At 39.9% G+C, this 25,750-nt stretch overlaps 1 protein-coding gene across 9 annotated transcripts in view; it reads right to left on the reverse strand.

The window, feature by feature from the left end:
* The window catches only part of RAPH1 (Ras association (RalGDS/AF-6) and pleckstrin homology domains 1), a 236,082-nt gene that overhangs the window by 26,501 nt on the left and 183,831 nt on the right, over nt 1-25,750 (reverse strand). For all 9 annotated transcript variants that reach the window (XM_089670643.1, XM_089670628.1, XM_089670647.1 and 6 more), the window contains one exon: nt 11,725-11,790. In XM_089670643.1, coding sequence (XP_089526769.1) covers nt 11,725-11,790 — 66 coding nt within the window. The remainder of the gene's footprint in view (nt 1-11,724; nt 11,791-25,750) is intronic.

Below are 25,750 nucleotides of genomic sequence, written 5' to 3' on the forward strand. Positions count from 1 at the left end.
CTGAGATTCCCAGAAGATCTAAGAGACTTTTGTGAAAAATTAGAATTACAGACTTTAAAAATTAATGGGTGGTCTCTAGGAGAGAAAGAAAATATAAAATTAACTGAGGAGAACTGGAAGAGAGTCTCTAAAAATAGATAGGCATGTGGGGGGATGGTGCAGTAGTGGGGAAGTGAGAGAGAAGTGAGAGGCAGAGAATCCAAACGGGGTGTCTCCTTAACCGTTCCCTCTTTTTTTTTCTCTCTCTCTCTCACGGGTCCTCTCACCGCCATGCCCCTCACATATGTCTGGTAATTGCCATGGAAGTAAAACCCTTGTCAGAAGACAGGCTATATGGTGCCCTAAGGGAAAGGAAGACTGGCGTTAGGTAAGAGAATGGTTAGGAAGAGGATTGGACAGGTATGGGTAGAAGGTGGAGCACCACGGCGGGTAGTAGGGAGGCCTATCATGATGCTAGCTATCAGCCCTAATATGGGAGATCAAGGTTTGAGTGAACGTGCGTGTTTAGTCTTTTCCAGACGAAGGAATCAACTGTGGCTGTGGACCACAGTCAATTCAAGGACCAAAAATTATGTTGGGGGAGGGGGGGCTCAGGAGAGGGGGGTGGGGAAGAAAAATGGAAGGTCGACATAGACCAAAATTCTTTTTACTTTTATCCTTAGAAAGGACACACGAAGAAAAATTGTTAAAATAGGAGGAAGGGATATAGTTAATTTTATGACATAAAATGTGAAAGGATTAAATACCCCAATAAAAAGATATAAGGTTTTAAAGGAATTACACAAGCGATCTATAGGAGTGGCGTTTCTGCAACAGACGCATATATCCCAGGATTCAAACATCAAGTTATACTCAATATTCTTTCCAACCTGGTATTATGCTGACTCTCCAATAAGGTGGGCAAAGGGAGTGGTGATTGGTTTTGGAAAAAATATAAATTTTATTTTAGATAAAATGCTAGTAGACCCAGCAGGTCGTTATTTATTTTTATGAGGAAACCTGCAAGGAAGATAATGTACATTAGCAAATATATACTGCCCTAATAAAAATCTGATGCTATATTTGGAAGGAATATTGGCAAAACATACAGATTTTGAAAGGGGTAGTGTGATTGTGACAGGTGATTTAAACTTTTGTTTTGGTCCAGAGATAGATGCCTCTTCGTGTGTCAGGAGAGAGAGAGATAGGAGTCTAAAGAATATTAAAAAAAACAAAAAAACAAAAAACACTACATCAGTGTCAGTTGATGGATGCATGGAGGGTCGGTCACCCAAAGGAAACACCTTCTTATCTGCGGTGCACAGGATGTATTCAAGATTGGATTATATGCTGATTTCACATAGACTCTTGGAGTCACTGGTAAAAACTAATATAGAAGTAATCTCCATATCGGATCATACGCCTGTCACAATGAAACTACGGTTTGGAGGGGAGCAGGGTAAGATAAATATGTGGAGATTAAATGAGACCATCTTACAAAACCCAGAAGCAGAAGAAAAGAGTAAAACAGGAAATAGATCAATATTTCAAGGCGAACGAGTCGAGGAAGTCTACTTCCATGGTTTGGGAAGCACATAAGGCATTCATTAGGAATATACTGATAACAATAGGGGCGGAAATAAAGAAAGAATGGGGAAAAAGAATTAGGATATTAATGGAAGAACAATATCAATTAGAACAATTACATAAAAAGAATATAAGAACAGATTTACAACAAAAGATAGTAGTAAAAAGGGAGAAGTTAAAGGACTGCATGGAACAAGAAAGAACCAAGGAAAATTTTCAATGATGTATTGAAAGAAATATATCGGTGGGGGAATAAACCAGGAAAAGATTTACTGAGGAAGCTGAAGGAAAAGAAATCTAGGAACTTTATAGATAAAATTAAAGACGGAAAAGGAGAGATGGTATATTCAACCACTGATATTGCCAACACATTTTAGAGATTTTATAGTGGGCTATATGGGTCAGGAGGTAAACATCAGAGGGAACCAGATAGCCCAAATGAAGAAGTCACCTTAGCATTAAAGGGCACATTTATAGGGAAAAGTCCAGGACCGGTTGGGTTCACAGTGGGATATTAAAAGATTAAAGAACAATTAGCCCCTAAACTGAGAATTTATATGAATGCACTGGGAGAGGGAACTAAGATGAGGGAGGAGTCGCTGCAGGCATATATTACAGTTATATCCAAGGAAGGGAAAGATTGGACTCAGTGTACCAGCTATAGACCTATATTTTTGTTGAATACAGATAACAAACTGGATGCAAAGATATTAGTGACAAGGCTGAAGGAACTGATGTCTGATTGGATACACTTAGACCAGGTGGGATTCATCCCGGGTAGAGAGGGAAAAGATAATAGTTTAAGAACACTGCTTATAATGCAAAAAAAATTAAAGAGAGGTTCCCGGAATCCTTCTGTTGGTGGGCGCTAAAAAGGTCTTTGATAGAGTTGATTGGGGTTTTATGTTCGATACACTGAGAATATTAGGAATTGAGCCTAGAATGATGCAGTGGATAAAAGAGTTATATAAAGATCCCTCAGCAGCAGTAAAAGTGAATAGCTCATTATCCAAATTTTTTAAGATGTACAATGGAACCAGGCAGGGATGTCCCCTATCCCTGTTGCTATTCGTGATCTCCTAAGAACCATTATTAACTATTAAAAATAGGGTAGATGTCAAGGGAATGTGGATAGGAGATACTGAACACAAAGTTTCAGCATATGCGGATGATATGTTGTTTTACATTGCAAACCCCAGATTAACATTACCAAATACAATGAGAAAGCTGAAAGAATATGGAGAGCTATCTAACCTTATAAAAGAGAGATCTTAAATATAAATGTTTATAAGGACGAGAAACAAATTTTACAAAAAGAATTCCCTTTTAAATGGAGGGAGAAAGAACTAATAGTATCTAGGGATAAAGTTAACATTGTCTATAAAAAATTTATATCAAGAAAATTATATCCCGTTAATAAACGAGATAAAGGATGAGCTGAGGAAAGTTCTTACAGGAAGGCAGTCCTGGATAGGGCAGATAAATATAATTAAGATGATAATAGTACCAAACGTTTTGTATAAGTTTAATATGCACCCAATACCTCTCCTGGGGTCTTTTTTTTTAGGCTTCTAAAAAAATTTACACTCGTGTGGGTTAACAGAAAACCAAGAGTTAAATACGAAGTATTATGCAGTAACAAAAAAAAAAAAAAAATTTAAACATGTCAGATTTCAAGAGATATTCTAACTCAGTGTTATTATCACAAATTGTAGAGTGGATACATAATGCACAGGGGAGAATTTGGGTAAAAATGGAGAGTTCACTTAGCAAGGCACCATTAGATAAGTATATTTGGATACCACAAGAATTTCGGAAGTGGGATGTGGGTACAAGCACTTTGACATGGAATGTATTTAAGATTTGGGATGAATTACACAAGCGGGAGGAGTGGAAGTTTAATTTACTGTTAATCCCGTTGGCGGGAACTGATTTTTTTTCCCGCCAGGGATTGATATTATTTCACGGAAATGGATTATTGATAGAAATGCAGGTTTAAAATATATAGTGGACAAAGGGATAGTGTGTTCTTTAGTTGATTTGAGGAATAAGGAGATATTTGCTACACTGGATGAGTGGCGGTATGGTCAAATAAGACATTTTGTTGCAAAGTTCCCACAACCACTAAGGACCAAGGAAGAAATGTATCCTCTAGAACAACTGTTGAGGATACATAGAATACAAAAACACACTACCTCTAGGATTTATAGACTCCTTACTGAAACAGAGGGCTCAGCACCCCAACATTTTTTGGAAAAGTGGGAAATAGAGCTTGGAGCAAAATTGAATGAGCAACAAAAGAGAAAAATGTTTAGTTTAATACACGGAGCGGTGAATGTGAATATTGTGGAAATTAATTATAATGTTTGGTTAGATGATATATTACTCCTAATGTAATGTATAAATTAAGGCCAGAGGTTTCATCCCAATGTTGGAGAGGTTGTGGGAGTAAAGGTACAATGGCACATATCTGGTGGGACTGCCCCTAAAATACAGGAGTTTTGGAGGGGGATAGTACAATATACACAAGAGATACAGAAAACTAGTTTACAGATGGACTCGTGGGTTTGCCTATTTTATAAAACAGAGCTTTTGATCAAGCAATATAAAAACATGATATTGTTCCAGCTTTTAAATGCTGCCAAAAGCCTTATTCCTAAATATTGGCAAAAAACAGAAGCCCCAAAAGTAAAGGATTGGATGGAAAGAGTTGAGTATATATGTAGGATGGAAGAATTATACCATATAGATGAGGACAAAATGGAAAAATTTAAGAAGGTTTGGGAAGGATGGCATACTTTTAAAACAGTAAAAAGATATTTAGAAGTAGTCGGAGTGTAGGGAAGTAAAGAAAATAGGGGTTGGGGAAAACTGAAAGGGAAAAGATAAGGAGAGGGATTAGTAAAATAGATTAACATAAGAAGATCAAAAATTAAATGGAAGGATGAAGTGGACAAGAGGTGGGGGAGGGGTAAATATGGGAGTAATGGGGGTATTTAAGTATAGAATTTTGTATTGTAAGATGTTGGTTTGGTATGGAATGGTTTGATTAAAATCAATAAAGATATAATAAGAAAAAAACAGTGGTCTCCAAACTGCAGCCCATTGTTTGCCTCTATCCAGCCCTCAGTGTACTATTCCTCCCACCGACACAAATGATGGGGCACTATTCATCCCACCGACACCAATGATGGGGCACTATTCCTCCCACCGACACCAATGATGGGGCATTATTCCTCCCACCGACACCAATGATGGGGCACTGTTCTTCCCACCGACACCAATGATGGGGCACTATTCCTCCCACCGACACCAATGATGGGGCACTATTCCTCCCACCGACACCAATGATGGGGCACTATTCCTCCCACCGACACCAATGATGGGGCACTATTCCTCCCACCGACACCAATGATGGGGCACTATTCCTCCCACCGACACCAATGATGGGGCACTATTCCTCCCACCGACACCAATGATGGGGCACTATTCCTCCCACTGACAACAATGATGGGGCACTGCTCTTCCCACCGATACCAATGATGGGGCACTGTTCCTCCCACTGATACCAATGATGGGGCACTATTCCTCCCACCGACACCAATGATGGGGCACTATTCCTCCCACCGACACCAATGATGGGGCACTATTCCTCCCACCGACACCAATGATGGGGCACTATTCCTCCCACCGACACCAATGATTGGGCACTGTTCTTCCCACCGATACCAATGATGGGGCACTGTTCCTCCCACCGACACCAATGATGGGGCACCATTTCTCCCACGAATACCAATGATGGGGCACTATTCATCTCACTGACACCAATGATGGGGCACTATTCCTCCAACTAATACCAAGGACGGGGAACTGTTCCTCCAAATAATACCAATGATGGGGCACTGTTCCTCCCACGGATACCAATGATGGGGCACTATTCATCCCACTGACACCAATGATGGGGCACTATTCATCCCACTGACACCAATGATGGGGCACTATTCATCCCACTGACACCAATGATGGGACACTATTCTTCCCACTGATAACAATGATGGGGCACTATTCATCCCACTGACACCAATGATGGGGCACTATTCATCCCACTGACACCAATGATGGGACACTATTCTTCCCACTAATACCAATGATGGGGCACTATTCATCCCACTGATACCAATGATGGGGCACTATTCATCCCACTGACACCAATGATGGGGCACTATTCCTCCCACTAATACCAATGATGGGGCACTATTCCACCCACTAATACCAATGGCTGGACACTATTCCTCCTTCCACTGACTATAAGCATTATGTCTTTTTTTTTTTTTTTACTACTGACGCTGGGCCCTCCTACAGGCTGAAGGACAGTAAACCGGCCCTTTGTATAGAAAGTTTGGAGACCCCTGGGTTTAGAATAACGTGAGGAAAGAAGTTATCCGTGCTTTTACCAGGTTGGCAATAATTTTAATCTTAAACATTTCTACTTCACTGTAAGAAATCTATGCAAAAAATACCTTTTGATTTGATAAAAAACATGAAGATTATGTTTATAATTGCCTGCACATAAAGAGGGGCTATGGAGATGAAGAGAAGTCTATGTTCTATGTTTTACACGTTGTCCTATTGAATATATGTAACACATTCTGTGAAGATATCATCTAGGATTGCACATTTTATAGATATTTTTAATCACAGTACAGTGGGGATCGAAAGTTTGGGCACCCCAGCTAAAAATATGTATTCATGTGCATAAAGAAGCCAAGGAAAGATGGAAAAATCTCCAAAAGGCATCAAATTACAGATTAGACATTCTTATAATATGTCAACAAAAGTTAGATTTTATTTCCATCATTTACACTTTCAAAAAAACAGAAAACAAAAAAATGGCGTCTGCAAAAGTTTGGGCACCCTGCAGAGTTAATATCTTGTACTGCCCCCTTTGCAAAGCTGAGACCTGCCAGTGTCATGGATTGTTCTCAATCATCGTCTGGGAAGACCAGATGATGTCAATCTCAAAGGTTTTAAGTGCCCAGACTCATCTGACCTTGCCCCAACAATCAGCACCATGGGTTCTTCTAAGCAGTTGTCTAGAAAACTGAAAATAGTTGACGCTCACAAAGCTGGAGAAGGCTATAAGAAGATAGCAAAGCGTTTTCAGATGTCAATATCCTCTGTTCGGAATGTAATTAAGAAATGGCAGTCATCAGGAACAGTGGAAGTTAAAGCAAGATCTGGAGACCAAGAAAAATATCAGACAGAACAGCTCGCAGGATTGTGAGAAAAACAATTCAAAACCCACGTTTGACTGCACGATCCCTCCAGAAAGATCTGGCAGACACTGGAGTTGTGGTACACTATTCCACTATAAAGAGATACTTGTACAAATATGGTCTTCATGGAAGAGTCATCAGAAGAAAACCTCTTCTACGTCCTCACCACAAAAATCATCGTTTGAACTTTGCAAATGAACATATAGACAAGCCTGATGCATTTTGGAAACAAGTTCTGTGGACCGATGAGGTTAAAATTGAACTTTTTGGCCGGAATGAGCAAAGGTACGTTTGGAGAAGAAGGGGCACAGAATTTAATGAAAAGAACCTCTGTCCAACTGTTAAGCATGGGGTTGGATCAATCATGCTTTGGGGTTGTGTTGCAGCCAGTGGCACAGGGAACATCTCACGAGTAGAAGGAAAAATGGATTCCATAAAATTTATGCAACTTTTGGATGGTAACTTGATGCCATCTGTGAAAAAGCTGAAGTTAAAGAGAGGATGGCTTCTACAAATGGATAATGATCCTAAACACACCTCGAAATCCACGGGGGATTACATCAAGAGGCGTAAACTGAAGGTTTTGCCATGGCCTTCACAATCTCCTGACCTCAACATAATTGAAAATCTATGGATAGACCTTAAAAGAGCAGTGCGTGACAGACAGCCCAGAAATCTCAAAGAACTGGAAGACTTTTGTAAGGAAGAATGGGCAAAGATACCTCAAACAAGAATTGAAAGACTCTTGGCTGGCTACAAAAAGTGTTTACAAGCTGTGATACTTGCCAAAGGGGGCAGTACAAGATATTAACTCTGCAGGGTGCCCAAACTTTTGCAGATGCCATTTTTTTGTTTTCTGCTATTTTGAAAGTGTAAATGATGGAAATAAAATCTAACTTTTGTTGACATATTATAAGAATGTCTAATCTGTAATTTGATGCCTTTTGGAGATTTTTCCATCTTTCCTTGGCTTCTTTATGCACATTAATACAAATTTTTAGCTGGGGTGCCCAAACTTTCGATCCCCACTGTACATATTTATTTACACGCTGCACATTTTTTGAATAAGACAGCAACCCTTATGCATGCTACTTTTTTAGCCATCTGTGTCCCCATTCTAGTGATCTCCCCTCACTTCCTTCCCCACTGTCAAGGCAGAAAGAAACCTCCCCAGAAAACAAAAACCTGACATCAGTTCTAACCTTTTTATGTTCTGTCCAAAGTTAAAAAGAACATTTTGGCTTGTGTTCCACTTTATCAGTTTGTATCTGACTGGTTGCCATGATCAGCTCATCTTCTTTTTGCTATGGGAGCCAATTTTCTTTTGGTGCGCAAACAGTCCATATTTTTCACAGGCAGATTACACAGCAGTCTTTCAAAAACCAGCTGTTGTTCTTTTACATTTCTTTTCTTCACATTTTAGTTGTGAGAATGTAATAAACGTCTGTTTGCCAGACAAGGAACAGTTCCAAACTGAACAAGAAAAATAGAACATTACGGAAAGAAAAAAGCACCATCTTACCCCTGCTGTCCACATGTGCCATTAAAATGTTAAAGAGGCAGCTAAAATAGTTTTTCCTTTTTTTCTTTATCATTCATTTGGACAGCAAATTCATATTTGGTATAATGATTAAGCTAGACACATGGGGGTGGATTTACTAAAGCACTGTGAATAAGGTTAACCTTTGAACTTTCAATGATGTGCAGGGGACTTTTGTTTTTAAATAAAAAGGATTATTTCTAGTGCAGAATTGACTAAAATGGGTATTCATGGTATTCATGGTGAACATAGCTTCAAAAAGCAAACATACACTGCCTGCTTCTTTAGTAAATCAATGTAAAGTAAAAAATTCTGCGGCAAATCCCAGGAAAATGATAGAATAGAGCAATTTAACCACTTCAATCCCATATACTTTTACACCTTCTTGTTAAGGCCAAGCTTCAGCTGTCAGCGCTGCCGCATTTTGAAAGACAATTGTGCAGTCATGCATCACCACTGGGTTTTTAATTTTTTTGCTAAACAAAAAAAAAAAAAGACCGACAATTTTGAAGAAAAAAAAAAATGTTTTTCTTCGTTTCTGTTATAAAATTTAGCAAATAAATAATTGTTTTTTTTATAAATGTAGGCCAAAATGTATTCTGCTACATTTCTTTGATGAAAATAACCCAAAACAGTGTTTACTATTTAGTCTGTAGGAAAGTGATAGAGTTCACAAACTATGGTATATATTTTAAAATTTTTCAATCCTGATGTACGGACAGTCTAATTTCTTGAGGCCCAAAAATGTCAGGACAGTACAGATATTCTCCAAATGATCCATTTGTAAAAAGTAGACAGTTCAAGGTATTTAGTAAGAGACATGGTGGGTTTTTTGAAGTTGTAATTTTTTTATCATGATTTTTTGGAAAAATATATATATATTTTTTTAACAGACTGTCACTAGTGCAGTACAGCGTCAACATATAACTGGTGTACAGCTAATCACATGGACTGTCATGAATCAAAGCCATTCATGGTTTACAATCATCATGTGATCTGCTGTAATTGGTCACAGCGTTCACACGGTACCTGCAGTGGGCCGGTACAGGTATCTGTTATTGGTTGTGTGTCCAGTGGACACAACTGGTGACAGATTGTGAACGCAGCGCAGCCACACAGCAGAATGCGAGGTGCGTTCCAGGAAGACGTCATATATGATGTCCACCTGGAACAATGAAAGTCCCGTGTGGCCATCATTTGCAATAGGCTGGGTGGGAAAACTTAGGCCTCTTGGTCAATATTTCGACTCTCACCTGCTATTGGTTTGGATCTCTGAGAAAAGCTTCATTGTTCACCTGAGCCAAAAAAGACTCTTTTCCCACTGATCTTTCCCACTGATCCTTCTCTCTCTATCCCTTTCTCTCTCTCTCTGCATGCTTATTCTCTGCTTCCCTCTGTCTTCTACTCCAGCCTGTTTTCTTCTTCAGTTATGATTGTCCTGCTTGTGCATACCGAGTTGCCCACCCACACCAGTGTTTAATTATGTACTCAATGTTAATGGTGCTTATTAAAAGATTTTGAATAATAGCCAGTCAGGCAAACATTCTATGTTCATTGACAAAAATATACCATATGCGCTTTCTTCCAATTCGATCCATTTATAAAGTCTCATGTCGAAAAGCGTCAGTAAGTGACATCAGACTGGAACTGGAAGCATCTATTGCCCATCTTGGATTCATTGCCTTATACATGTGTGCACCTTGCTTTGATTGTGGGGTTTGACCTCATTCATTTTGTATAGGCTCAAATCACACCGCAAAGGTATCGGTGCTCATACTCGTGCAAATAGCAAAACCTGCAAACATTCTAAATTTTCTTTAAAAAAATACACACACACATATACATATATATATATATACACACACACACACACACATTATATATACACACATACACTTTTTAGGAGCTGCCCGTCAATAGACTTAAAAAGCCCAAAAAAATAAAAATAAACCGCGCTCCCTACACCCTATCATAAATAAACGTGTAATATCCACAACAGTTTTTGCATAAATGTGAATACATAATGAATACACAATAAAAAAATCAATATAAGAAATCAATATAACTAAATTATTGCACAAATGCCTACCTCCCACATACACCAAGTGCAATAAATCATACCAACTAAACAAACATCCAACAAAAATCCAATGTACAAATAGGTCAACTGCAGTTTAACAAGAATCACTGGAGATGTTAAAGCGCAGTTGACCTTCTTTGCAAAAAGAGTTGCAGTGTATGTCTCTCCTTTGGGAAGAAAGGAAGATCAAAAACTTCTGGTGTTTTTTCTTCTTTTAGTACTTTATTAAGGAAGGAGCATGGAACACTTGGAGTTTATGGACTTTAACATAAATTCAGTGTACAAATAATATATATAGACTAAGTGCAATAAGTCATACCATAATACACACACACACACACACACACACTTAATGGTTCTGTTTTTTCTTCTTTTTTTTTTTTTTTTAAATACAACTTCTGGAGGGGAAGAGCATAGTGTGAAAGGAAGAATACATGCACACCTGGACTGCAATAAAAAGCTTTATTTGGCCCTCGCATTCATGTAGTAGAATTGAAGGCAAAAGATTATTTTTTAGTTTTGGATAGAGTGGAGATGGACTAGAACACCTGTCAGGTTTTTATTGCAGTCTGTGCCCATGTTTGGGAGATTCACTCTCTCTAGTTGTCATGTTTACCATTATCACTGAAAGTGAAAGTAAAAGAAACCCCAAATTTTGGGTTGTTCCCAGAAAAGTAATAGAGGTGATTTTAAAAAGGGGACATTATGTGGTCCCCAAGGAATTCCCCTAATTTGCAGGGATTATCTCTCACTTCCTCTTTTGGTTATGGGACAGGAAGTGAATGTAATTCTCCTCAATGGGACACAAGTGGCAAAAATAAACTGATGGGTTAAAACCCTCCCTTACTCTATCCAAAATGAAAAAAAAATTAAACTGCCTTTAGTTCTACTTTAAGGGTCACAAGATTCTGTGAGAATTTAAAATAATTTTTAAAAGGAAGAATAGGATTGAGGATACGAGACTGTATTACTGAGTTAATAATGACGTGCTGGTTTACCAATACTTAGTGTCATAGTTTGTGCTATTCCCTATCATCACTATTGCTGGTCAGCTTTTATGGTATGTAACCTAGGGAACAATATCAATAATGGCATGTGAAGTAAAAATGAATTCCCAGAGTAAACATTGTACTATATTTATTAACATCATACAATAATAATAAAAAAAAAAAATACAGTCTTTTTTTTTTCATGTAAAACAAAAAAGAAAAGAAGTCACATTTTTATGTTAGAGTGTAATTTTAATGAATGGTAGAGCTTACCTCTAGCAAGACTTCCTTATTTCGGTCTGCCATTTCGGAGGTTTCTCTCCTTCCTAAAAGGTAGTTCTGAAACAAAAGATAAGCCAAGCCATTAGGCTAAAAGGTAAGGATGATTCATGTAGCTCTTGCAAGTTAGATTTTAATTTTGTCAATTTTTCTAAATTTTAGCCAAGCTGAAGGTATATCTTGATGGGGGACCAAAGACCATTTCTGTACTTCCTTAGACTAGAATACATATGAAATCTTATTTAGAAAAGCAATTATAATGCGATCAACCAATTAAACCATGTAGCCTAAAAACTAATTTGTTGATATTTTTCTGCCCCTTACAGTTACATAGGAGAATGTGACAGAGTGCTACACGGGCCAAAACAATATGATGAAGCTCCAATGATGAAGGAGTCTAGAGGTGGGTCACTATAATAACCAATTAATTTTAATGCATATCTAAAATTAACGTGAAACCCAAAGTAACAGCTATGAAAAGGTTTGACCTCTACTTTATGATGCATTGTAGCAGTTTTATTGCCCAGGGTAAAACCCTTTCACAAGATGTCTCTCCTTCCTGTAAGTGGAGTTATTGTTCTAGCACAACAGAAATCACAAAGTGCCATAAAAACTGCTGTATCACAAAGATATATGTGCGCAACCTCTTCAATATTGAGCCGTGTAGCTGCAGACAATGTAGCTGTCAATGCAATTAGTAAACTCAGGCCCATGAGCATCTCAGACTGATTTGTAGTGAAAATGCTGTAATTGGTCTGCTAGAATATGTACTCTGTCCTGTCTTTTAGGCTTCATTTATTTTAACACTTCAATAACGAGGCATCTCTGTGACACAAGACAGTTTTTGATGTCAGCAGTCTGCAAGGCCCTAATGAGGCTTCTGGTTTTTAACAAACATGTCATGAGACATGAAATTAATTATTTACACAGGAGATGCATCAAATAGCAGTAAACTAGTTTTAGTGCCCATTGCTCTCAGCACTGATGGTTCAGGCCATGGAGTGCCCACTGAAAATAAGCAAAAGACCTGAAACTCCCCTAAAGCCCCCCCCCCCCAAAAAAAATTGTTTTTTTATATAGCAGATAAAACAGTGCACAATCAGAGTTTAGTGGATATGGCACGTTTACTGAAAAAATGACAACTGACAACTCAATTAAAATCAGTAAAAATATGCTTATCATTGATTAAGTGCAGGTCTCAGCAAAGGCAAGGCATCAGGGCATATACACAGGATTGACAAATGTAGAACCTTTAACACCTGAGGAGAACACCAGGGGCGCCAATCTAAGTGCACCTTAATCACTTGCCCTCCTGAGGATTTACCCCACTTCCTGACCAGGCCATTTTTTGCATTACGGTGCTGTGTTACTTTAACTGACAATTGTGCATTCTGACACTGGGGGGAACTGACTTTATGTCACTCACATCCCCAATGACACCAATACAGTGATGATAATAAAAAAAACAAAAAACTTATACTGTACTAATGGCACTGGGCAGGAAGGGGTTAACATGAGGGGTGATCAAAGGGTTAACTGTGTGCTGTTTTACATAGGGGGCTGTGTGTGCGCTTCACTGTAATCACATTGCTTTGGATGGCTGTGCTGACAGGTAGCAGAACTATATTCTTTACATACAGCTCTCCTCCCCGTCAGAGATCCTTGTCAATCACCGGGCGGCAGCGAGCAATCACCGGCCGGGACCCGGTGATTGCCAGCCGCGGGCACAACATTAAAAAAATCACACATATATACGTGATTTTGCGCACCCGAGCCGCCCTGTAGCAGTATATCTGCTATAGGGCGGTAGGCAAGCGGTTAATAGGTAATGGATATAGCACAAGACAATTGGCAGCTCACTTTAGAACTAGATCAGGGGACTCCAAACTTTTGAAACAGAGGGCCAGTTTACTGCCCTTCAATCTTTCGGGGGACCGGACTGTGGCCAGTGGGAATAGAGAATGCCATGGGCTTGGTTTACTAAATGGGGGTAAAAAATGTTTACATAATTGGTGTCAGTGGGAGGAATAGTGTCCCATCATTGGTGTCAGTGGGAGGAATAGTGCCCCATTGTTGGTGTCAACGGGAGGAATAGTACCCAATCATTGGCATCAGTGGAAAGAATACTGTCCATTCGTTGGTGTCAGTGGGAGAAATTGTGCCCCAATCATTGGTGTCAATGGGTGGAATTGTGCCCCAATCGTTGGTGTCAGTGGGAGGAATAGTGCCTCGTATCACTGGAATGCCCCAAGGGCTAGATAAAAGCAAGCAAACAGCTACATCTGGCCCACGGGCCGCAGTTTGGAGACCCCTGAACTATATGGAAAGCGCATGTCGAGAAGAATATTTTTACTGATTTAGACGAGTTGCTATTTGTATTTTGTTTTTTAATTATAAGATATCCACTACACTAAAGCAGCCCATAGATAATTTGATTTTCTTTCCTTCCACCTATAAAAGGAAAGTCGCTTGATTCCCCCATCAACACAGTCAGTGTTGATGGGGAATGCCTCCCCGCAGTGCTGCCCACACATAGATCAAATCTCGGCCAGAGAATTTCTATCCATGTATAGCTGGCTTTAGATTACGCACCCTGCTGTGTTTTATCTGTCATTATAGAGAGAGATCTCTTCAGTCTCAGGAGATGCTGCATAAAAGCATTCTGGATTCAGCAACAAAAAAACAAAAAAACAAAAGACTCATCCTCACAAGTTAGAAGGATCTGTGTATGAACTATATACCACAGACATTTACGGAGTTTCTCTGAATTTCCATATGCAGTTATGGACCAAGAGCTCTAGTAATTTCTTTGCTATGTTATATACACATACATACAAATGTTTTGCCTTTCATTTCTTTTAAACTGAATTGGTTTTACAAGGTAAGGGTTCACATATACTTTAACCTAATTTCTAAAACGGTGGTTTAATCCTTTCGCTGCCAGGACTGTATGTCATATGGGCTTCACAGTAGGGGGTTAGGTGGTTTTACACACAATACAGTGTGTATATTCTGACAAACCGACTTGTGGACGTCAGATGGAAGCATCCTGGGGGCTGTGAGCCATCCGATTGCTTACACCACCCCTGGTAACATGTGTGTCCCCGGTCATGTATCAGCAGGCTCCACTTGCTCATATGCGGGCCCAGGACCGGCATGACGGGTAGAGGGGAGGGAGCTGAGTGGATACACGTCCGTTCTCCTTTTCTTCTTGTTACTGACCTGAAAGCGACGTGTAAAATGACACTTCCGGATCCCCCTGTCAGTTTCCCTGGCTTGGTAGATTACTATTTTTTTTGGACCTGTCAGAGGGGTGAGACTTTGTCATATACAGATGTATATTGATACACTTTCATATTTTTATTTGAGTAGCTCAGTAGGTTATTTTTGGGGGCATTGCTCCTTGATGGTCACTTAGAATAAATTGAAGTGAGCCTTGACAAACAGCCTGGATGGTCTTGAAGGTTGTATATAAATATTAATATATATGATAGCGTACACATATATGATGACGTTTTCGCATTGATATGGAGATTGACATTACTGTTTGGTCCAGGATTGTTCCCATGCAAGGTTAAATAGTATTGAGTGCTGTGTTAAACACTGACCTCTCCCCATTTTTAGAGGTGGGCTTTTACATCTTGGACAATGGTGTACCTCTATATATAGATTGCAGCAAAGGTGCTCAGGTTAGCTTTGAGGAAGAGCGCATCGCCCTTGAAACGTGTAAGCTGCACCCTTTTTGATGGATCCATTTGCAGGAGCTTGATGGGTATTGATATATGCACTTTATTGTGTATCTTTGTGATTATATTTGCATATGTTTTTCTTCAATAAAGAGTCCTATGGTAATGCACAAGGCTGGTGCGCTTTCTTTATATGCTGTTCTTTTAGGGCCAATCCTATGTTTAAGAACCCAAATACAATTGCTTAAGTTGGCAGGTGGCAGCTGTAGATGGCACTGCTACCCATAATAGCTGGGAAAGCAGCACACCTAGTAGGGTGAGGGTAATGCAGGAAAACCTAAACCTTTGGTGGTAATTGTGGATTCTATAATCAGGAAGACTGACAGAATAATTTGCCACCAGGATCGCCTCAACCAAATGATTTGCTGTCTACCTGTTGCCAGAGTTAGGCATGTGGTGGACTGGGTAGACAAATTAATGCCGGGGCTGGGTATGATCCAGTTGCCTTGATTCATGTTGGGACCAAAGATACATGGAAGATGGGGGATCCTTAATAATTAACTTAAAAAACTAGGCTGAAAGCCGATGGAAGTGACCTCCAAGGTTATATTCTCATGCTATAGTCTGTTCCATGTGCAACACAGAAAAGGCAACAGAAGCATGGATAAATGCCTGGTGTAAGAGTGGAGGAGTTATGTTTGGCATGGGGTTTTCTGTGCTAGAGGACTGGTTTATGGGAAGGCTAGAATGAGTATTTAAATTAGGAGGGAGACAAATTTTCCATCAATGGCATCCTGTACTTTCTTCTTATCTTCTGCAGACATCCCCATTTTCTGTGTAAAATTTAACTTGCTGAGCAAGTAGAAACTTACAGAGGGGTGTGTGTAGTCACCCTGTTAAGCACTTGGGCATGATGACTGACCTCTCAAGTGCTGTATTGTCATGAGGTAAAGGCTGTACAGGCAGACCTATACTCTGCAATCAGCAAAGCTCATGGTCTCTAATGATTTGAGACTCTAGCTCTGACTCAACAGGGGATATGTTGCACCTTAGAAGAGAGACTGCTGCTTCTCCACAGAGGGCAAGGTCAAAACCTGCATCTGCTGCAAGGGAACATTCTTTCCTACTCAAGCAGTGAATGCTTCAGAACGAAAACAGACTGTAAAGCATTGAACATTTTTTGTTCTAATATACTTGGAATGTATTTAGCTGATGTATATTGAAGGTTCAGTTGGGCTTAAAACAAGATAGTCCTCATTTACACAGATATCTTGGTATAAGGTGGGAGGTGTCTGCCTGGAGTCAATGCAGTGTAGGGAGTTTGATATAAATGGACAAAAGTATTTTTAAACATGCCAGATCTCTAAACAGCATTTGGAAAACTAAAATGGCGAGCATTTATGTATTTTACTAAAATTTGCTTCATTGTACAGCACTGATTTATTTTTCCTGTTTTAAGATTTGTTTAACTGACAGGCACCTGCAGAACATTAATGGCAGTAAATAGGAAGTCTTTATGCTTTCAGAATGACTGCCACTAGGGGGAGGGGACTGACAATGGCGCTGTGAGGGAGAGTGTAGCAGGAGCTCCAGGTGCCCTGCCTATGGAAAGAGTGAATGCAGCCTAGGTCCCATATGGACTAAGAACACTGGACCATTACCAAAGGCCCCTAAACTGTGTGGTGGTGGGCGTCCATGGCTTCCGGCGCAGTTCCTTCCGGAGCTGCAAACCCACACCGCGAGTGGTGGTGGCTGGAGACCTTGGCTGGAGGGGTTAGTCACCAGGTGGCTGGTTCTGGAGCCTTGCCAGGGACCAGAGCTGAGCTGGTGGAGTGTCGGTGGGCCGGCGGCAGACAGAGGAGGGTAGTGGAACCCTGAGACCCTGGAGTAGGATGAGCCGGGGTTCGAGGAGAATGCTGGGATGCCCAGGTGACTCCCACTTGAGGGCGCCGGAAGCTTGGGAGAGCCGGGAGAGTGGTGGGGTTCCGTGGACAAGGAGGGGAGTGGGCACTGGAGGAGAGTTCCCCCTCTACTCCAGGGCAGCACCATTAGGAGGTTGAAGGACTCAGAGAATACCCTGAAAAACACCCATAAAGACTTGTTAATCAATGGCTCCCTCACAGGAACTATGGTGAAGCTGGACTGGAGACCCAGGTGAGGACAGGAGAGCACATTGAGATGGATGTCTCTGTATCCGGGCATGGTCAGGGATGGTGAGTTTCCAGGACATTTAAAATCTTTGTCAATATTGAAAGTCTCGGTCCTAATATATTGAATATCTGAGTAGTGGGGGGGGGGGGGGGTAAGAAACCTTACAAATTGGGTGTTTTCAGAGGGTTGGAGCTGTTAAATCTTTCCCTGCCCCAAAGTAACATAGCAGGAATCACAAAAATCTACAAAAGTCCACGGAAGAACAGTAAAAAGGATCCTACCTAGTGGCAACTACTATACCTGTGTATTAATAGAAAAGGAGCGGGAGAGCTGACAGGTATGAAGGAAGGATCAGCTAAAGGAGGGGGATCAAATACCCCCCAATCAAATGCAAAAACAAGTACAATTAGAAAATATATGCCCCTAAAGGAGAAAAGCCTGGAGAAGCGAACTTTGGAAAAACAAGAATGACCCAGAAAGTATGATGGAGATCAATCCAGTTTGTTATGTGGGACCCATATTAATGAATCGATAAGCGGGGATAGTGTAATGGAACAAAGTATCATGAAACAACAGGGAGCCATGTCACAAATACCTACAAAAAAATTAGATGGCGGAAACTGGAGAAGTTCATGAAAAATGAGATTGCGGTATTACGCAATGATCTGGGCTGAATATGAACTCAAATGGAAGAAGTGGAGGGGAAATTGGAGGCACACGCTCAAATGATTAATAAATTAGAAACACAGGTGGAGGAGATGCGAAGAAAACACAGAAAGCTCTCATTTAAACTGGAAGACCAAGAGAATCGTGACAGAAGAAATAATCTAAGGATACTGGGTCCACCAAAGGAAGTGCATGGAGAGGATTTATAAGATAAAATAAAGAGAGTGTTTAATCCAATAATGGGAAGATCAGTGACAGAACACCTAAAAATTGAGAGAGTTCATAGGATTGGACGACCACAAGGAGTAACAGTAGAACGTCCCAGAGATGTGATAGTCTGATTTCATCATTATGAAGACAAAGAAAGAATATGGAAAAGTTTGCGTGATGCCAACGAAATAAAGTGTTAGGAAACAAAGTTGCAAATCTTTGCTGACATTGCATTTGAGATACTAGCTAGAAAAAGATCTATGAAACCATTTTTGGATCAGATGAGGGAGAAAAGAGTTCGATATAACTGGGGATTTCCAGCATGTATGATTGGATGGTAAGACGGGAGATTGGCAAGACTGAGATTCCCAGAAGACTTAAGTGACTTTTGTGAAAAATAAATTTACAGAAAATGGACCTAGAGGGGTGGTCAGAGGGGTCTAAAGAGAGCGTAGTGCTGGGGACAGAAATATGGCAGCGGGTATCTAGAAAGAGGAGGGGGGATGTTTCAGTAGGATATATCCATGTCCTAAGTTGTCTATACCTTAGTGCCCTTGATTGAAAATTTGGAGGGGAAGTGAAACAACATTAGAAATGAGCCTGATTAAGTTCATAATGTATAACGTGAAAAGATTAAACACCCCGACTAAAAGACATAAGATACTTAGGGAAATTCATCAATACTCCATAGATGTAGTGTTTTTACAAGAGACACACATAACCCATGACACAAATGTTAAGTTATATTCGAAGTATTATCCGAGTTGGTATTATGCTGACTCCCCAATAAAAAGGGCCAAAGGAGTAGCAATCAAGTTCTTAAATAATGTAAGTTTCACCCTGGAAGAGAGACTGGTGGACCCAGAGGGTCGGTTTCTATTCCTGAGGGGAAAACTACAAGGATCTGAATGTACACTAGTTAATATTTATTGTCCGAATAAAAACCCAGTAACATTTGTGGTGGGCGTCTTAAGAACCCTTACTGAATTCAAAAGGGGTAGTCTGGTTGTGGCAGGAGATTTTAACCTATGTTTGGATCCACAGATGGATGCATCATCAGGTACACAGAGAGAGGGCGGTAGGAAATTAAAAGTGCTGAGGAGGATGCTATATCAATATCAATTAATTGACACTTGGAGAGTGAAACATCCAAGAGAAAGACTACACCTTCTTCTCAGTGCACATAATGATCGAACAGACAACTGGAGTCGTTGGTCAGCTCCAGTATAGAGGTAATATCTATTTCTGATCATGCTCCTGCCACAATGAGACTACGGGTAGGAGGGGAGTGGAATAGAATAACTGGGTGGAGATTAAATGAGATGCTTATACAAGACCCTGAAACAGAGAAAAGAAGGGAAACAGAGCAATTTTTTTTAGTTTACTGAGACTGAGGAGGTTTCGGTGGCCACAATATGGGAGGCTCATAAAGCATGTATTAGGAGAACACGGATTTCGAGAGGGTCAGAAAAAAAGAAAGACCAGGAGAAAAAAAATAAGGAGGGTGACGGAGGAGCTTTATAAATTAGAACAGTCACATGAAAAGAAGATGGGTGTGGATATACATCAGAGGATAATTCTCAAAAGAGAAGAACGAAAAGACCTAATGGAACAGGAATCAAAAAGGATATTTAATAGGGTTTCAAAGGAAAGATATCGGTGGGGAACAGGCCAGAAAAACATCTAATGAGGAGACTAAAGGAAAAGAAATCTAAGAATTATATAGAAAAAAAGGAGAAATTCTGTATTCCACCACCGATATCGCTAGTACGTTTCAAAAATATTACAGCAGGTTGTAGAAACCAAAAAAAAAAAAAACAGAGGACGAAAAGAGGAGAAAAAGGCAGAAATATTTAAATGAGGCGGGAATGCCAAGAATATCAGAAAAAAATTAGAGGCCCTATAGAAAACTATCAACCCTGAGGAAATTACCTTGGCCCTGAAGAGTATGGCAGCAGGAAAGAGCCCAGGCCCCGACGGATATACTGTAGGTTACTACAAGAAATGTAAAGATCTTCTAGTCCCTAAAATGTGTTCATATATGAATGCAATAGGAGAGGAGTTGGGAATGAGGGTAGAATCATTGCAAGCATTCGTAACTATTATACTAAAAGAAGGGAAGGACAATTCACAGTGTGCCAGTTATAGGCCCATATCATTATTAAATATAGACACAAAATTTTACGCTAAGGTATTGGCAACTAGACTGAAGGAGCTGATGCCGGAGTGGGTACACATGGATCAGGTGGGATTCATTCCTGGCAGATAAGGGAGGGACAATGGCTTGAGAACATTGTTCCTTTTACAAAGAGCAAAGAAAGAGAAGCTGCCGACAATAATCCTGTTGATCGACCCTGAAAAAGCTTTTGACAGGGTTGATTGGGGATTTATGTTAGGCACACTAGAGGCCGTAGGATTAGGGCCTAAAATGTTAAAGTGGATAAAAGTGCGTTATAATGGTCCGTCAGCAGCGGTGAAGGTCAATGGTTCCCTTTCACAGTTCTTTAAAATGTATAACGGCACTAGACAGGGATGCCCACTCTCTCCTTTGTTATTTGTAATATCCCTGGAACCCGTGATGGTAAGAAAGTGTGGATATAACAGGAATAACGATAGGTGAAGTAGAACATAAGGTGACAGTGTATGCAGACGATATGTTATTCAATATTGTGAATCCTAGAATAATGTTGCCTAAATTAATGAGACTATTAAAACAGTATAGAGAGCTATCAAACCTGAAAACCCATCAAAGTCAGAGATATTCAACATCAATGTCTCAAAGACAGAGAAGCAAACTCTACAAAAAGATTTTCCATTTACATGGAGGGAAAAGGAATTAGGTTATCTGGAAATAGAGTTAACGCCTTCAATAAAAGGCATATACCAGGCTAATTATATCCCACTAATAAACGTAATAAAGGACAAGTTAGGGAGACTTTTAAAGGGAGGGGCCTCTTGGATAGGTCACATAAATCTGGTAAAGATGGTGATAGTGCCAACAATTCTGCTTAAGTTTCACATGCTCCCAGTACATTTAACAGGATCTTTCTTTGAGATAATAAAGAGGATGATACTTAAGTTTATATGGGTAAATAAGAAAGAATTAAATATGAGCTACAGTGTTCGGGCAAAAGGGAACTAGGGACTGAACCTGCCTAATTTTAGGAAATATTATTGATCGGTGATATTATCATTAATTGTAGAATGGACATATAATTCACAAGGGAAATGTTGGGAAAATATGGAAGAGACTATGAGTAAGGCACAATTGGAGAAGATTATCTAGATCAGACATAATTTTTGTATATTGGATGTGAATACTAGTTTTTTGACAAGAAAAGTTTTAAGAGTGTGGGACACTATACACAAGCAAAAGGGATGGAAATATAATTCAATATTACTTCTGTTTGTGGGAACAGAGTATTTTCCTCCAGGGAAGGATAATATTTCTGGGAAATGGATTAAAGATAAAAATGCATGTTTGAAGGATATAATGGAAAAGGGTGCACTTTTCTAGATTTAAAGAAGAAAAAAGATTTAATTTTCATATTGGACGAGTGGCGGTACCTATCAATTAGGTCATTTTGTTTCAATGCTCCCACAACCACTGAGGATGCTGGAGGATCTGCATCCATTTGAAAAATTAAATTGTTGAATGTAAATACAGAGCAAAACACGCTACGTCTAGGATTTATAAGATCCTTATTGATTTTGAGGGACCGGATCCTCCCACGTTCTTACAGAAATGGGAAAAGGAGCTGGGAACCGAATTGAATAAGTAACAAAAGAATAAGATATTTAAATTAACACATGAGGTAATGTATATGAGCACTGTTGAAATGAATTACAAATGTTTGGCTAGATGGTATATTACACCAAGTGTTGCACATAAACAAGTAAATGATTCACTTTTATGTTGGAGAGGTTGTGGAAAAAAGGGAACAATGGCACATATATGGTGGGAATGTCTTAAAATACAAGAGTATTGGCAGGAAATAATCCAGTATATTCAGGAGATACTTGGGATCACCATTCAGAAGGACCCGTGGGTTTGTTTATTTTACAAATCTGAGTTCTCAGCAAAAGTATATAAAAAACAGGTTATTATACCATCTAATTAGTGCAGCTAAGGGCCTTATTATCAAGTTCTGGTATCCCCAGAGCCCCCAAAAATAAAAGATTGGTTAAATAGAGTTGAATATATAAACAGGATGGAGGAGCTATACCATATGGAGGAGAATAAAATGTAAAAAATGTAGGACACTTTGAAGTAGATGGTTAGACTTTAAAATATCCAAAATATACCTGTACGTTGTTGGAGTATATGGAGGAATGTTTGGAGAATATATGATTGAGTATCTGTGTGTGTGGGGGGGGGGGGGGTGAAGGAGAGAGATTGGAGGTAGGAGGAAAGAAACATAGCTATAGACAGAAAAATAAGGGAGGAATTAGAAGGAAGGAATTGGGATATGGACAAGGGTATTTGGATGGGGGGTAGGGAATAGGACAATTTAACTGGAATTTGTGTATATATGAATTGTGTGGGTATAAGATTAATTTTTGTAATGGAAAAACGTAATAAATTATATAATAAAAAAAACAAAAGAATGACTGTCACTATTCGATATAAAGCACTACCAGTGAATAGTTCCTAATATGGAGACTTAAGTGGATGCACTTTATTATGGCAAGAGAGAAAATACAAAGGCTACCTTTGGTGACCAGCTCTGTATTAATCACACTATGGCAGGGGTGGGCAACTGTGGCCCTCCAGCTGTTGTAGAACTACAAGTCCCGTGAGAAATTGCAAAACTGACAGTTACAAGCATGACTCCCAAAGGCAGAGACATGATGGGACTTGTAGTTCACCAACAGCTGGAGGGCCACAGTTGCTCACCCCTGCTCTATGGCATCAATACTGTCATAGTTAATATCCACACTTTGTGATAAATAAATAAAAACCACAAATAATAGCGCAACCCCTACACCTCAATAATTAATTAAATTAATTAATAAATTAAATAAATAAATAACATTGATTAAATTAATCCACCACCGTGCAAGTGCACAAATATTATACCATTACTTAAATAAATAAGTAAACCCTCATAAAGTCTATTCACAAAAGTCCATATATATTCCAATATGATCCTCAATAAATGAAGTTATGAGATCTTCCTTCACCAATGTGACATCCAGTGCTTTAACACCCCATCAAAATACACACTCGCCAGATACTGGTGAAAACCAGCATATCTGTATATAACCAGCACTCCACCACTGAGTTCCAGCTTATGGATATCCGTAATACTCCACAGTAACCAGCCTGCATGCAACCAAGATGGCGTTGTTGCGATCACGTGGTCCGGAGCTGAGAGTTGGTGCGCGTTGTGACATCACCGGATAGCCACACCCTAACACGTTTCGTCATATGACTTCTTCTGAGGGAGTTATTTATTTATCACAAAGTGTGGATATTAATTTAGTGGATATATAATAACAGCACCTACAGTGGGGCAAAAAAGTATTTAGTCAGCCACCAATTGTGCAAGTTCTCCCACTTAAAAAGATGAGAGAGGCCTGTAATTGGCATCATAGGTAGACCTCAACTATGAGAGACAAAATGAGAAAAAAAAACAGACAGACAATCACATTGGCTGATTTGGAAAGAATTTATTTGCAAATTATGGTGGAAAATAAGTATTTGGTCACCTACAAACAAGCAAGATTTCTGGCTCTCACAGACCTGTACCTTCTTCTTTAAGAGACTCCTCTGTCCTGCACTCATTACCTGTATCAATGGCACCTGTTTAAACTTGTTATCAGTATAAAAGACACCTGTCCACAACCTCAAACAGCCACACTCCAAACTTCACTATGGTGAAGACCAAAGAGCTGTCGAAGGACACCAGAAACAAAATTGTAGACCTGCACCAGGCTGGGAAGACTGAATCTGCAATAGGCAAACAGCTTGGTGTGAACAAATCAACTGTGGGAGCAATAATTAGAAAATGGAAGACATACAAGACCACTGATAATCTCCCTCGATCTGGGTCTCCACGCAAGATCTCACCCCGTGGGGTCAAAATGATCACAAGAACAGTGAACAAAAATCCCAGGACCACACGGGGGACCTAGTGAATGACCTGCAGAGAGCTGGGACCAACATAACAAAGGCTATCATCAGTAACACACTATGCCGCCAGGGACTCAGATCCTGCAGTGCCAGACGTGTCCCCCTGCTTAAGCCAGTACATGTCCGGGCCCATCTGAAGTTTGCTAGAGAGCATTTGGATGATCCAGAACAGGATTGGGAGAATGTCATATGGTCAGATGAAACCAAAATACAACTGTTTGGTAGAAACACAACTCGTCGTGTTTGGAGGAGAGAGAATGCTGAGTTGCATCCAAAGAACACCATACCTACTGTGAAGCATGGGGGTGGCAACATCATGCTTTGGGGCTGTTTCTCCACAAAAGGGACCAGGACAACTGATCCATGTACAGGACAGAATGAATGGGGCCATGTATCGTGAGATTTTGAGTGCAAACCTCCTTCCATCAGCAAGGGCATTGAAGATGAAACGTGGCTGGGTCTTCCCACATGACAATGATCTCAAACATACCGCCCGGGCAACAAAGGAGTGGCTTCGTAAGAATAATTTCAAGGTCCTGGAGTGGCCTAGCCAGTCTCCAGATCTCAACCCCATAGAAAACCTTTGGAGGGAGGTTGCCCAGCGACAGCCCCAAAACATCACTGCTCTAGAGGAGATCTGCATGGAGGAATGGGCCAACATACCAGCAACAGTCTGTGCCAACCTTGTGAAGACTTACAGGAAACGTTTGACCTCTGTCATTGCCAATAAAGGATATATAACAAAGTATTGAGATGAACTTTTGATATTGACCAAATACTTATTTTCCTGCATAATTTGCAAATAAATTCTTTCCAAATCAGCCAATGAGATTGTCTGGATTTTTTTTCTCATTTTGTCTCTCATAGTTGAGGTCTACCTATGATGCCAATTACAGGCCTCTCTCATCTTTTTAAGTGGGAGAACTTGCACAATTGGTGGCTGACTAAATACTTTTTTGCCCCACTGTATCTGAATTTAAATATCAACATTTATATACATAGGTGCAATGATTTAATCTGGATGGTGGTTTTGGAAGAATTCAGACACCATTTAAAGGTTGAATTATAAGGGTCAATACTGTCATAGTGACTGGCCTGAACAAAGCATGCAGACATTTTATCTGATCTGCATACCTGCTCTGGTCAGTGGCTCACAGAGCTTTGAATCCAG

Source organism: Staurois parvus, unplaced genomic scaffold (genome assembly GCF_062004578.1).
Source record: "Staurois parvus isolate SC_StPar_1 unplaced genomic scaffold, SC_StPar_1.0 ptg000011l, whole genome shotgun sequence".
Classification (NCBI taxonomy): Eukaryota; Metazoa; Chordata; class Amphibia; order Anura; family Ranidae; genus Staurois; species Staurois parvus.